The following is a 15,718-nucleotide window of genomic DNA, read 5'->3' as shown; positions in this document are numbered from 1 at the left end:
AAAATTGAGAGGAAGCTTTTTTTTTTTTTTTTTTTCCATTTGGTGACTAAATTGTTCTCAATATCTTGTGAAGAGAGATTATTATCCAATTGCCAAATTACTTGAATTTGAGGACATAAGATATGATCTCTAAGGATGTGTTGAACATATTTAATCGCTTACGATCCTATCATATTGTGATATATAATTGAGTATTTAGTTTATTGTTGTGGTGTTAGGACCTAGGTGCGTTACACTTATGCTAGGAGGGCTAAGAGAGAGCACTACTGCCCAGGGGTGGATTGGTCTTTCTCTTGAGTGAGGGTACTTATGTAATTTGTTGAATAGTTGCAAGCTGTTTTAAGGGAGGTGAGTGAGATTTATGGGGTTTATGCATGTATTGGGTTCATATAGAGCTCTTAAGCATTTAGCTAGTGTTGAATACAGGGCACATCAATTGGTATTAGAGTCTACGATCGTGGTGACTGCCGAATATCAGAAGTTCAAAGAAATAGATGGAATATGTGGGGGAAGATGAATCTCAGGCAACAATTCCAAATGAATTAAATTCAATGAAAGAGAAAGTCGACTCCCATGATCAAGGAATTGTTATTATTTCAGAGAAATTGGATTTGATTCTGCTGGGCCAAGCACATATGGCTATGGAATTCATCGACGATCCACGAAGTCCGGTAGGTAAGGTTGGCCAGCCTCCGATTGGGTCTGCACAAGGGTCCAGTAGTAACAGTCGAGAAGTTGAAGGTGGTAGATAGTGTGAATCCAAGGAAGATTGAACTGCCTGTGTTTACAGGTTCGGACCCGGACGATTAGACTTAATAGAGCCGAATGCTATTTTAGTTTGCGACGATTCTTAGTGGAACAAAAATTGGAAGGCGCGATTCTTTGTTTGGAGGGACCAACTCTTCGTTGGTTTAGATGGGAGAATCTTCGTCGGGAAATTCAAAGTTGGGGTGAGTTGAAATTTCTTCTTCTCTAACGATTTTTCCCAATTCATGAAGGCACTGTGTATGATTGATTTCTAAGTTTACAACAAACTACCACGGTACAGGAGTACCGACAACAGTTTGAGACGTTGGCAGAGTTGCTGGGCACGGTGGCGGAATCCATGCTTGAATCAACATTCATGAAGGGATTATCGATGGTGATTTAGAGTTCCCTGCGTATTCTCGAACCAGTCGACTTGGAGAAGACGATGGAGCTGGCTGAGACTACTGAGGCCAATCAGTTGCGGACTTGGGCCTATTGTGTTGGGACAGGTAGAGGAGCAGACCCATCTCGATCATCAGGGGTGAATCACTTAAACTTATTGGGCTTCTTGAAAACTAGTTTAGTGGGCCTCAATAAATGGTTGGGTTTAATACTTATAAGGGCAACCCAAAATCTGGAATTGATGGAAATAACAACCCTTATTTCCAGGGAAATTCCAATCGCGTAACGACTATGTTGCTTGAATCAACAAAAGCATATCGAAAGATGACAGTCTAAAGTTCAGGAGAAGAGGGCCAAGGGGTGTGCTTTAAATGTGATGCACCATGGTCCTGGAACCATTGATGCAAGTCACTAGAATTGCAAATTATTTTGGTACAAGATGAAGTTGAGGAAACACTTTAAATGTGATGCACCATGGTCCTGGAACCATTGATGCAAGTCACTAGAATTGCAAATTATTTTGGTACAAGATGAAGTTGAGGAAACAGAGGGATCAACAACCATGGAAGACTTTTTGGGTACAAAGATGGATGGATTAACTTAAGCTCAAATGGTGGAAGTTTCTCTAAACTCAATGGTTGTGGGTGGAGTTGAGCCATACTTCTACCAGTGAGAATGACGTAGAAATTCCAGGAGTGTTGGTGAGTTGTTGCAGCAGTATTGAGGCATTTTTGACATGCCTAACACGCTGCCAACGCCGCGGCCTTGAGATCATGCTATTTGCCTCTGTTTGGGAGTAGCACTGATTAACATCTGCCCTTATCGATACTCGCATGTTTAGAAAGATGAAATTGAAAGGTTAGAGTTGGAAATGCTAAAGGTGGGAATTTGCCAGCCAAGTGTGAGCCCGTTTTCAAGTTTCGTGTTATTGGTGAAGAAAAAAGATGGGAGCTGGCGCTTTTGTGTGGACTATCGAGCCCTCGACAAAGTGTCTCATCGCGGAAACAAGTTTCCATACCCATTATCGACGAGCTAATTGATGAGTTACACGAGGCACAAATATTTTCTAAGTTGGATTTGAAATTGAGCTATCATCAGATTTGAGTGTGGTTTGATGACATTCCAAAGACTAACTTTCGAACTCATGAGGGTCACTACCTTTGGTCTCACTAACATGCCAACAATGTTTCAAGCCAATATGAATGAGATCTTTAAGCCTTATTTACATAGATTTGTGTTCGTCTTCTTCGATGACATCTAGGTTTACAGCCCGACCATGGAAGCACATCTCACTCACTTGCAAGTGGTTTTGGAAGCCTTGGCTAAACTTTAGTTTTATGCCAATAGAAAGCAGTGTTGTTTTGCTCAACAAAAATAGGAATACTTGGGTCATATTATTTCTGCTGAAGGGGTGTCGGTTGACCTCTAATAAGATCCAAGCAATGTTGGATTGGCCACTACCCAAAAGTTTAAAGGCTCTTTGAGGCTTCTTGGGTCTTACGAGGTGCTACCATAAGTTTGTGAGAGGGTATGACTCCATTGCACAACCTCTTATGGAGCAATTAAAGAAAGACCTACTTCGTTGGAATAGAGAAGCCACCGTTGCCTTTGAAGCTCTTAAACATGCCATGGTCATTGTTTCAGTGTTGGCTCTACCTGACTTTTCTAAGTAGTTCGTAATAGAGGTGGATGCCTTTGGTTATGGTCTTGGGGCTGTTCTAATGCAAGAGGGCAAAGCCCTCCCCTATTTCAGTCAAGTGCTGAAACTTCACGCCCAATTAATAGTCCATTTATGAAAAGGAGCTCATGGCCATAGTGCTCGCTATTCTTAAATGGCGACCATGCATGTTGGGTCGAAAGTTCTTGGTTCGAACCGACCAACAAAGTTTGAAAATTCTTTTGGAGCAGTGTTTAGTCTCTATGGAGCATTATAAATGGCTGGTGAAGTTGTTGGGCTATGATTTTGAGATCCAATGTCATCTCGGGGTAGCCAATAGAGCTGTTGATGCACTGTCGCGTGTTTTACCAGTTGTGCATGCCGTGCTTACTACATCTTCTTGGTTGGATTGGGACCTGGTGCGCAACAAGAATTCAGTAATGACCCTTTCTTGGCTAAGATCCGAGCTGATTTGGAACAAAACAAAGAGGTTGTCGGGTTATTGCTTGAGCATGGGTGACTTGGGTATCATGGCAGGGTGGTTCTTGCTGCCTCTTTTCTTGAAAGAATATCATGAGACTGCCATTAGGGGGCATTCGGGTGAGCCCTGCACTTATCGACGCCTACCAGTTGATGTTTTTTGGATCAGAATGAAGCAGCAAGTGGTGGATTTTTGTGAGGCGTTGTGAGGTCTGCCAACTAAATAAAACAATTTGTCTCTAGCTGGTTTATTACAGCCATTACTGCTGCCCGAGCAAGTTTGGGATGACCATGGAGTTTATTAAAGGATTGCCTTGTTCTGAAGGGGTGGATACTATACTCGTTGGGGTAGATCGTTTGAGAATGTATGGCCATTTCATTCCTTTCCGGCATCATTTTTTCGCCAAAACAGTGGCTGAAGCTTTTATTAAAACATGTAGTCAAGCTCCATGGCATTCCATGCTCGAATGTTTCCTTCTTCAACAATTTTCCGTAGATTTTGTGATCGAAAGTAGGTCCTCATTTTAATGGACCAAAAATCATAGTTTTCTCCATGGAAAATTGGAATCGATAGAGAAGAGCGATTGGACTCCAAACTCATGTTGATGAGTGGAAAAGATTACGCCCAGTGATGATCGAACGGAGCTGTGATACCACTGATGGTTTGAGAATAATTTTGTATTGGTTTAGATTTGAATAGGTGGATATGAGAAATAAGTGTTTAATGGTTGTTATGGTAATTGAAGTAGTGATGTTGATGAGTAGTGTTGATTTAGTATATGAAAGTGGTTTGACTTAGAAGAAAGGGCTCTATGAGAAGGTAGTAAGCTTTATTGATAGTTTAGATATTGGTTGTTACACTAGCTCCTCAACCCAAGCATGGTATTTATAGGGAGCTAAGGTTAATACTACAAGTTTTTAGATTTTTTTATTTTGAATTACAATTTAACTTTTTAAGAAATTTTAGAATTTTTCAAGTTTTTTAGCTTACAAATATAGTTTCTAAGTAATTTTAATTTTCTCTAATATTTTTTTAGCTTTGTATAGTTAATATTAAAATTTTCTAGATAAGAAAAGTGTAGATATGTGTAGCACTTTTCATCACTTTCACTCTTGATATCAACATGCTATGTTTTTGTTTGATCAGGTTGATATTTGGGAAGAAAGAAAAGTTTTTGGCTCTCGAGGGCAGAGTCTTAAAGATGAAATACTGGGTAAAATCCCTCCTACATCTGTAAGCCAAGTAAAGAGTTCGAACCCTATCAAGATAGTCAAGAGGGATGCACATTCCGTACGGATTGTAAGTACATGATTTTTTATATAATATATATATATTTTTATTGTTCTTGAACATGACTTTCAGTGACATTCCAGAAATTGTCTGTGGGAGATTTGCCAGAAAAGATTATTACTGCATTTCAATCTGTTCTTGATGAACATGTCAGTGAGGAAGCTGCTATAAAGAAGTGTAGCACAGCTCTGCAATATGTCGGCAAAATTGAAGAAGATGTTGAAAATGCCTCGACTCAAGGTAAAGAATTCACATCCAGGTCTTGTGCACTTACTATATATAAATACTAAATATTTCCATTTCATTAGTATATATAAATACTAAATATTTCAAGTCAGTTTCATAATACCAGATCATATCTGAATTCTCTTCTGTGTCTTCATATATTCTATTTTTTCCCATCAACCAAAATGGCTAGCAGCCTAGCAGATAGCCACATTTTGTAGCTTACCCCATCAACTCAAACCCTAAAACTAGCGTCTGATGTTTTGTAGTTTGATTACTTTTAAGCTTTTTATTCCAAATATTATATGTTTTCATTTAAAGAGAAGAAATTCATTAGAAGGTATATTAGTATTTATACCTATTTCAGGTGGATGATTGATTGTCTTCAGTCTTTTGTGGACATTTAGAATGGTTAAACAATTTTTCTTCCTCCGTTTATCTCCTCCACTTTCCTCTCTCATCATTCTCACACATTTGTTAAAAAAAAAAATTGTACTCATCAGGAAATCAGCAGGGATCTGGATATCTGGATGAGCTGCAAGAGCAGGAAAATTTACTCATTCATTGTATTGAGAAGCTTGAAAATGCTGAGGCAACGAGGGTTTTGTTGGTTTCGCAGCTCAAAGAGGCACTTCAGGAACAAGTATACGTTATTCCTATTTGTGCTCATTTTCCTTTGCTAAAGTTTAAAAGTTCATGTTGGCTTACTTGCTTTTATAAATTTTTTACAGGAATCAGAGCTAGTTCACATTCGCACACAGTTGCAAGTAAGAAACACCTATCTATTTCTTGTCACTTAATTTTATTTCTGTTGGCTGTGAAGAAGTCGATATCATATTCAATTTCCCTTTTTTTTTCTTCCCTTTTTTAAAGGGATAGAGGTCAAATGACCTGACCACCATCCTAATTTATTAATAGGGTCCTCATGTAAGGCTGAGGAAAACCATGTAATAACAAGACTTGAAAGTTCCTTTATAAAACCAAGAGGCAGGAACATAAGTCCTAAGTTACAATTGGATCCATTTAAGCGTAAATTTAAAAGATGGCATACCTCTAACGCAGTAGGTTCCCCCACTCCCTACAAAGATCTAAGAAGCAAAGATTCTCAAAATCCTGACTTAAAAATCCACGTGGCTATTAAGAATGTAATTTTCTCCCACACAATCTCTGCAGAAGACTTACCCTCAATAATTGGAATATTCAAAAATTTTCTATTAGGTTTTCATCAGGTTAAGTTATTGGATTAATTTCAGATTTTTCTAATCATTAGAAGGCATTTTCATTAGGTTTTCATCAGTTAGTTTAGATTCCACATTTTAATTGAGATCATTGGATAATGATTTACTGAAGATGGAGTGATGAAATTCAGGTAGTCCTCTAGCTGTTTTGCATTTTGAAATGCGTAGCTGTTTTGAAATTCAGGTAGAGATTTACGCTGGAATTGATTATATTAAACTAGAGAGGTTCATAGCTTAAAATAATGTAAAAGCCAAAACTTGGATTTTGTTTAGCATTTTGGGCTGAAGAACTTAAATCACTTAATTCAACAAGAACATATGCTGAGTGTTTGGTAAAGCTATAGATTAGAAGTATTGTGAGTTGGAAAAACAGTAATTGATAAAGGGATGAGATGTAAAATGGTCCTAAATTTTAAAATTAAGTTAGTAGATATTTTTTTTTAAAAAAATTAAAAAAATGACCAAATATAATAAATTAGCTAATAAAAATTATAAAAATACATTTACTACATATTATTTTCTTAAAAAATATATATAGTAATTAAATTAAGTTATATAATTTTTAATATTGCATATTATTATATTGTAACAAATACGAATATATACAACAATATTTGATACATCGTATTACTGAAAATTAATATACCGTAGTAATAAAATTATATATCACAAAGAAATTATAAGAATACTAAATTAATACTCAAAAAATTATATATATCATGTTAATAAAATTATATATAGCACTATTAAAATATGTATACATATTAAAATTTTTTTATATAATGAAATAGATACTAAATATTATCTTAAATAAATGATATATTATAGACAATAAAAATCATATACCATACGATACAACATAATATATATACTTAGTAATATAATATTATTAAAAAAATTGTATATACCATATTAACAAAATTATTTACAACCATAAAATAATTATACTATACTTATAAAATTATATATCACTTTTATATAATAAAATAAAAACTCCATTAAAAAAAAAATAAAAATAAAAACTAAACATGCATAATCTAAAATAAAAATAAAAATAAAAACTAAACATGCATAATCTAAAATAAAATGATATACTATACAATAAAATTTATATACCATATAATAAAAAATATATACCTTACAATCAAAATATATATATATATATATATATAATAACAACAAATAAAAATAAAAATATATAGGATGCTAATAAAATTATATATATTTTCAACAAAAATACAATTGAAAATAGAACTTAAATATTATTTTAAAAAAATAACATACCATATAACAAAAAATACATATGCTATTCACTAACTAGGCGTTTGCTATGAGGTGTTCAAAATAATTTGATTGTAGGAAATATTATGAAGGAGAATATGATTATAGAGAAATGTGTAAACTGTGTTTGGATGTGTAGGGTAATATGTAATCATATTCCCGTTAATTGATTGCATTGTTTGATTGAGTACAAGAATTTTATATATTATTTTAAAAAATTAAAATAAAAATACTTTTTTATTATATTTATATAATCTTAATTATACATAAAAATAAAATAATTATTCATTAAAGAAATATATTTATTAATTAAAAAATATTAAATTTTATTGTATTTTTTATTAATTAAAATGAATATTTCTATGTATTTTATCTCTCTATTATTTATTTTTGTTCTCTATATCATTTATGTACACCATCCTCATAAAATTTATCTATAATGCATATATATATATATACTAGATAGATGATACGTGGCTTATGTTAATTTTATTTTAGTTTTTAGTTTTTTTTTAATATCATAATTTTAAGATTAATAATATTCAATGTAGTGATAATCATTGAAATTTGAAAGCATAATAGTGATTTAAATAAAAACAAAAATTACTATTATACTTTGTAATAGTAATTAAAAAAAAATTATTATTCGTCCTAAATTTATCTTTAGAATTAATGAAAATGCTCTGGTTAAACTATCAAAACATTCAAATTTAATTTAAAATAATATTTAAAATTTAACTAATTCTAAATATCAAAATTTGAAAATAATTTTTAATAAAAAAATAAATAATATGAACAAATTTATTATTAATTGCAACACCTTAGGTGGATTAATTATATTTAGGTTTAACTAACTACATGGATGCTGACTTTTTACGTGGCAACATCTAATAATTTGTTATTTTTTTTATTTAAAAAAAAAATCACCCTATAATTTCTTATAAACTAAGAATTATGTTATATAGCCACATTTTATATAGAATAGAAAAATAACTCAGTTAACAAAAACCAATCTCACAGACTAAATAGATACCGTAATATTTTGTTTATAATAAATCATAATATTAATAGTATTTAAATTTATTTATTAATTCAAAAATGCTATTTAAATTAATATAATGGAGTGAAATAATTAATCCCAGCAATTTTTAATGTATCAACATTACCCTCCTTAAGAGTATTTATATTACTAAGGGAATAACTTTTCAAGGTTAAACTCTCAAAACAAACATATATACTAACAATAATAATAATAAAAATATATATTACTAATATATATTACTAATATATATATACTGAAAATATATATTATTATTACTAACCATCAATAAGTAATACCCATCAAGAAGTGTTCCTTTGACTTAATACCCACCAAGAAGTGTTCCTTTGTTGGATAATTTTTTAGAAAAAACATGTAGTGAAATCTTAATTAATTACTGAAGTCCGTATAAGCAAGAATGTTAAAGTTGGGATTCTGCCAGCTTAGGCCTTGGTTTTCTTTTGATAATCCATATTTGATACTGTCTACTACACTTTTTTGATCCTTAGTAGATAAGAGCTTTAAGCTAAGATGTAATTGCATGAATATTGGTTGAATGATATATTATATGATTTGATTTCATGCAGTGACTTAATGACCTATGATCATAGAACCGCTTATGTAAAATTTTGTTTTATTATTCTTTAAAATATGAGTGAGTATACAAAATTAAAAACTCGGAATTATATTTGAAAAATACAATCTTGTTCTAGCGGTAGAACCCAATTTTGAACTCAAGTTGCGAAGTGAGTTGCAGATTTCTAGATATTAAAGGGAAAAAAGATACTGACCTAATGAAGTGAGTTCTACAAAATCTAATTCTGAGCACATAGCAAAGTACAATAATTAAAATATTTGTTAGAATGTCTGGGTTCCAATTCTATTTGATTCGACCACTGTTTTAATCTCTTCCTTCCATTTGAGATAGAATTTGCAGCTTGTGATATGTACTTATTATGCTATGTTACTATTGTATCTGTGAGTATCTGGAAATAAATCATCTGCAACAAATGGTGGTGACAATCTGTCTTTTCTATGCAGGCTGCTCGTTGCCACATTGAACAAGCTAGTAATATCAGAAAAAAAACCTCAAACAATGCTGCTAACCACACAGCAGAAGCTATGAAAGGAATGGAGCAGAATCAGTCTTTTGTTCAATCAAGCAGTACCCAGTCTCATCCTCTTGCACAAGCAACAGTTTCTTTTGCACCTCTGAAAGCTAATGATGAAGAGAGCAAAAAGGCAAGAGCTGCTGCTGTTGCTGCTAGGCTTGCTGCATCTACTTCCTCTGCACAGATGCTTTCCTCTGTACTTTCCTCTCTTGTTGCAGAAGAAGCTGCTTCTATGAGTGGTAGCTTGACGTCAGGTGGATTAACTCCAGGAATACCCTTGTTCCCTTCAGAAAAACGACAGAAACTTGAAAAACCAATGTCTGTATCTGATGCTAGCAATGCTGATATAGGCAGTACTGGTTATTTTACCCTACCACAGCAGTCAGTTGCCAATATGCCACTTACACCATCATCAGGCATGCAATCCCTTTCTCAAGGAAAGCAGATGCAATCTACTTTTTCCCAGCCACCACCCCTGCCGCTCCTACCTGTTCTTCATTCTCCTGCTACTCCATCACATCAATATGTCCAATCCACTGGTCTTATGTCAGGTGTAATGCCTTTTGGATATGGATCAAACACCCTTCCACCCCCACCCCCTCTACCTCTACATTTTGGTATGGGATTGCCAAGGCCAAATCCTCAATCACAACAGCAGCCACAGCCGCACCAGTCACCACAGCAGCAGCAACAACAGCTGCAACCTGCCAATGGAGGATTTTATAGACCACCAGGTATAGGGTTCTATGGGCAAAACCACCAACCGACTACGCCACCAGTTCATCGGCAGTGAAGTCTTGTAAGAAATTTGTTAACAGGGCAAGAAGTGTGTTCCAACTTTGAGGGCATTTCAAAGGAGATAGGCAAAATGCAAGCCAATACTGCAACAACAGTGGCAATTACGTTACCAAAATCAACAATACAAGCTGAAACTTTTAGACAGATTGTTCTGTAAAATATTAGGAAGTAGGAAGTAGTAGTTTCTAGAAAATATTTCTCCCATAGGTAGTGGTTGCTTGGTGGATGCATTTTAGCATTACATGATGTTCAGTATATTTAACTAATTCTGATTGGGAAATTACTAATATGAGCTTGAAATTGTTAAAGGTGTCTGGTCCTATCAGCTGGGCTTAGACAGGCTTCTTCTAAATTTGAGGCTAATTATTTAGCAACTAATTTATATTTGAGGCAAGCTCCTGGGCTTTGTGGGCTTCTCCTTTTCCAAGGAGAGTTGTCTGTCTTTACAATTGTATAAGAGTTAAGTCAAACTGCTCTGATAGTAAAAGTAGCCGTTGTAATTATGTGCAATGATAGTGTAAACATAATTTTCAACTATTTTTTTTCCTTCCCTATTTGGTAGTTGAATTGTAGTATGCATAAGTATTGTAGCTGCTGTGCATCACCATTAGCTGGTCGAAGTCATTTTTTGTTCTCATATAGGAACCTATTTGTTTGTGTTAGTAACACCTTACGACTATGGCGACTGACATTGAAAATTATACAATGGGAAGGAAGATTTACCAAGGATGGTTCAGCCATGAGGACGGATCCTTCCCTGAGGATTGTTCTGACTTCACTAATGATGGCCCTTGCAAGAGGTATCCTTCACCAAGGATGGTTTCACATTAAGATCGATCCTATATGGGAGATCATGTCTTCTTGGCTATGCATTTTTCAGCTGCCATCCCAACTTGTTCGACAATCGTTAAATCTTAAGGGACCATAGCCTTTGTTTCGGTGTTAGCGACAGTGATGAGCATTGAAAGGTCACTAACCTCATTTTTCTCGCGCTCTTCATTAGACCCTAAAGTTTGGGCTTTTATTATTGATTCTTGACTTTGTACCATTTTACTTTCTGTAAATCAATAGACATTTGTGCCATTAGTAGCGTCATTTGATCAACTTCAATTATCCTAGTTGTCTTTTTAACAGTTGACCTCTCACTTTACTATTGATAATTATTCAGCCATATCTTTAAATAAACTCATAGCCTTCGCTAGTGTCTTGGATAGAATTTTACTGCGTGATGTGACATTATCAATGTGTGACCTCTTTTGATTATTAAGCCCATTGTAGAAAGCAAGACTTGAAACTAATCTTCTATACCATGTAGTAGACACTTTCTAAGCATCTCCTTGAATCTATCCCACACATCATATAGTTGCTCCACTATTTGAATTGGGTGACTTCTGCCTTTAGTTTAGAAGTCTTGGAAGGAGGAAAGAATTTGGTGAGGAGCTTTTGAGCGGTCTCTTCTATGCAAGTGCATTAGGAGGCAAAGATTGATACCATGAACAAGCCCGGTCTGTCAAAGAGAATGAAAAGAGCTTGAGTCTGATTATGTCTGGTGGAACTCTATTTATCTTTATTGTGTCACAAATTTCCAACAAAGTAGACAAGTGAATGTTTGGTTCTTCATGAGGCAAATTAAAGTATTGATTTTGTTGCACCATACTGACTAATGCATGTTTCGGTTCAAAGTTGTTCACATTCACTTGCTGCCTTCTCACTCCCAAGAAATCATCATTGACAACCGGCCTAAAATAGTCACAAGGTCAACGTTTGCCACAAGATTGGCACAATTAGCAATGTGATTATTGTTGTTAATGTTGTTAAGTTTGTTGTTGACTGAGGTTTTTGGCAACCAATTAAATAATAGAATGAGAAGAGCTCTATAAGCCTTAATGCAGGTGCTCGTTACGTGGTTTGGGCATTAATGAGTCTTAGTCCACGAGTCTTTGTTATTTATGAGAGTATTTTTACAGAGAATGTTCTTGGTGAATCTCTTTCTCTCTTCTTTACTCCCTTCGATTCCTTAATTATTCGATCCACTCCTTTTTCATTCTATTTGTGGGTATTTATAGTATTTTTTGGGAGATTCCCTAGAAAGGGATCACTTGTCTTTTTGTGTTAGCCTCTTAGGGGCACAAATTCCTAGCAAATACAAAATAGGAAATACATGACATATGCCGTAAGTATCTTAGGGAGTAGGTGAATATAATCCTTTATCCTCCCTTGATTGATGTGAGTCTTCATAATGTAGCCGTCACTAGACTTGTTGATTGTCGTGTAATCGTTGTAAAAGGGACTTACGCCATCTGTCAAATCCTCTTATGGAGGTTCTAATACGTTTCCCCCCATGCAGCATTAAATGCAAAGTGACTGTTCGAACAATCTATTTCCCTCCCGGAGATGCCTTGTTACAATTCAAGCCTCCCGGAGAGTAAAGACGTGTTTTATGCTCTCCTCCGGGAAGCTCACTCTGTGAGATGCACTTCTCTCCTTATGACTTAACCAATTTTTTGGGAGTGGATGTTCTTTGAGATCTACGTGTCGCACGCAGCCGCTGCCACGTATTTTGGGAAAAATGAGAGGCAACATTTACCCCCTAGTCTCATTTAGTAAAGGGTAAATGAGGCTTGTACAAGGCCTCCGGATAGCTTATAAATGTAATGGCACGTGCCCTAGGTGTGTGGGTTGCATTTATGACTGTCATCATTGATATTTATTTGTTTTTGCAGGCAACACTTCGCTTCCTGTCTGTTGATAGACCTGCGCATTTAATCTTGGTGTCAGAGAGGTGCTCAAACGTTTTCAACCGCCCTTTTTCTTCGTTACACCCGTTCATCCCATCCGTTGGATCATAGAATGCGAATCGATACCAATTCCCACCGTACAGTGGTGTCTGATCATAGCTGCCTTGCACCCCTTCTGGCCTATAAAAACCAGCATTTCCCCTTCGTTGGGATACTCTCGCCATTTTGACTCAGATAACCCCTTTGAGAAAATTCCAAAAATTATCGATTTCTTGCTGCTGTTCCTCCGTCGTTGCCAATCTAAGTTCTACCGTCAGACAACATCAACTTCTAGCTCATTACCATTGTGTAAGTTTTCTGGGTACACTCCACTTTCATTATTCATTTGCATGTTAGGGCAAGATTTAGGCCAGTGCCTTTATTTTAATTGTATTTGATTTCTACGGTAAGACGGACGTGGTGAAGACCGTTGTATGTGTAACACGGACGTGGTGAAGACCGTTGTATGTCGTAGTTTTTTGTACGTTATCGTCGTTTCCCTTTTGGATTTTGCAAAAAACTTCTTCACTTGGGGACTGTCGAGAGTATGAGACAATTTTCATACGTTTGTCCCTCTCTTTTCTTTCTTTTCTCTATTTTCACTGCCTTTGGGATATTTTCACCCGATGTTTGCCTAGGAGAATCCCTGGGTTTCCTATCTTTGGCAGACATCTGGAGGGGGTCTCCTTCTAGCGCTTAGGGGACCCCCATTCCCTCCTTTTATGTTAGGGTTTGGTTTGGGGGCTAACTGCTGGATTTTTTTTTTTTTTCAGATGAGTGAGGTTCTCCGCGACCTTCACAAGCACGGTTTCTTTGGTTTTAATCAAGAAATTTCAGTGTTTTACCTATCCCAAGACAGGTCTGTCCCTACAGCTGGAGCAAAATCCTCGGACAAGGCGTCCAAGACCTTAGCCACCTTGGAAGAAGTGATAAAAGGTCCGGTGGTCCACAAAAAAATACACCTGACGGTCCACAGGCTGGGAGGCAGACGAATTGCACTAAACCTTGACTTGTGCCTACCAACTGGAGAAGATAGTTACGGTCGTTGGGATCAAGCCTTCTGCATCTGGAGTCTTTCACCGCCTCCCCAAGGATGAAGAGACGCCCAATCGTAATTATGGCGACTTTGGGGTCTGGAGTCAAACCCACCTCATGTCCGGGGCCATGCTACCTCTCTAGGACTATTTTATTGATTTTTTAATTTTTGTTTGCCTTGCGCCGTACCAACTCATTCCTCAAGTCTATCGCTTGCTTTTAGGCTTGTATGTTTTTTACGTTGCTAAGAGTTGGGCCCCGCCTAGCCCGGCTAGAATTCTTTATTTTTATGAACTCTTATCTGTCCCCAAGAAAGGGGACAAACTTAAGGACGGTTTCTATAAACTCCAGGCCCATTCTGCCAACGAGGGCCTGGTACCTTATAATTTTTCAAAAGAACGTGAAGGAGTACTGCCATCGATTCTTCTTCTCCTCCGGCTTCAAAGCCGTTGAGCGCCCAGAATTGCTCACTGAATGGGTCAGGGCCCCTCCTATGCATCATACCGCCCCTACTCAACTCTTTCTTCAACATGCCAAAGTCTTCTCCACCTATGATAAAGACGGGTTGAACGTAGGGGATTTGGTCACGACTGCAAACTGCAAGAGGGCTAAGTTGATTTCAGAGGGCCAGTCAGTAGATGACTTCAACTTATCCAAGGTCCTTTGCCTCAACGTAAGGTGCTCCGGGACGATATCATTGCTTCCGCAGAGGATAGGTACAAGAAATACCCCTTTAGGAGGGAACAAGAGTCAGCCTACATCAAAGCCCAAGCTGCTTCGGGGATGGTCCTTCAGATAGAAGTTGGAAAAGAACAGGCGACCTCCCGGCCTAAGTTCCCTTTCTCAATTCCTAACGCTAGGGCACCTGATGCCAGCACTTCCGAAGCTGGTAATCCCCACTGATTGTTCATCACGTTCCTTTTGTTCAGGATTACTTTACTTATAGGCCGGTGGAATTTGATGACCGATTATATAAATTTAGAATGCCCCATTCTCGATGGGTGACAACGCTAAGAGTTTTTTTCAACCTTAGTCATTTCCTAGGCCGGTCCCGAATGGGTTGCGGTCCTCCCGTACCCATCCCCTTGGATAACTCTACCTATCTGTCTTCCAGTTGGTTCCTCCCCTCGGACAGCTTTCTAGGGGACGACGACACCAACCTTTTAGTATATACCTTTGCTAAGGCAGAATTAGATCACAAGGGTAGGATTAGTTTCATTATGTTATTCTTGTATGCACGACTTTTTGGTGATGTTCTAACATCTTTACTTATTTCCTTAAGCAACGAAGCCAATGGAGGACCTCCTGGATGTACTTGCCCAAACCTATAGGCCTGAACCCGGCATGCCTCAGTCGCGCGACCCGGTGGTGACTTGCGGGAGATCTTCCACTAGCATTCCCGAGGACCAAGTCGTCTTAATTGACGAGGAAGAAGAAGAAGAAGGCGAGATCATCCCTCCCCTGGACCGCAAGCGTAAAGGCAAGATGGTAAAGACAGAAGCTGCTAAGAAACCGAGGCGAGTGGATACTCTTGCTCCCAGTGTTGATTCGGGGTTTCCGTCCGAGGTGGACGAGTATCCTGTGCCTCCCGATATCATCTTAACTCCCATCCTTGATGACGAGGAAAGGATGATGT

At 36.8% G+C, this 15,718-nt stretch overlaps 1 protein-coding gene across 2 annotated transcripts in view; it reads left to right on the top strand.

Moving 5' to 3' along the window:
• Positions 1 to 10,822, top strand: part of LOC115701535 (uncharacterized) — a 30,344-nt gene extending 19,522 nt beyond the window's left edge. For both annotated transcript variants that reach the window (XM_030629351.2, XM_061102339.1), the window contains 5 exons: positions 4,434 to 4,586; positions 4,661 to 4,817; positions 5,306 to 5,445; positions 5,534 to 5,569; positions 9,402 to 10,822. In XM_030629351.2, coding sequence (XP_030485211.2) covers positions 4,434 to 4,586; positions 4,661 to 4,817; positions 5,306 to 5,445; positions 5,534 to 5,569; positions 9,402 to 10,265 — 1,350 coding nt within the window. In that variant the 3' untranslated portion in view covers positions 10,266 to 10,822. The remainder of the gene's footprint in view (positions 1 to 4,433; positions 4,587 to 4,660; positions 4,818 to 5,305; positions 5,446 to 5,533; positions 5,570 to 9,401) is intronic.
• The last annotated feature ends 4,896 nt before the right edge of the window (positions 10,823 to 15,718 follow it).

Source organism: Cannabis sativa, chromosome 8, assembly GCF_029168945.1.
Source record: "Cannabis sativa cultivar Pink pepper isolate KNU-18-1 chromosome 8, ASM2916894v1, whole genome shotgun sequence".
In the NCBI taxonomy this organism is placed as follows: domain Eukaryota; kingdom Viridiplantae; phylum Streptophyta; class Magnoliopsida; order Rosales; family Cannabaceae; genus Cannabis; species Cannabis sativa.
This window is presented reverse-complemented; position numbering and strand designations above follow the sequence as displayed.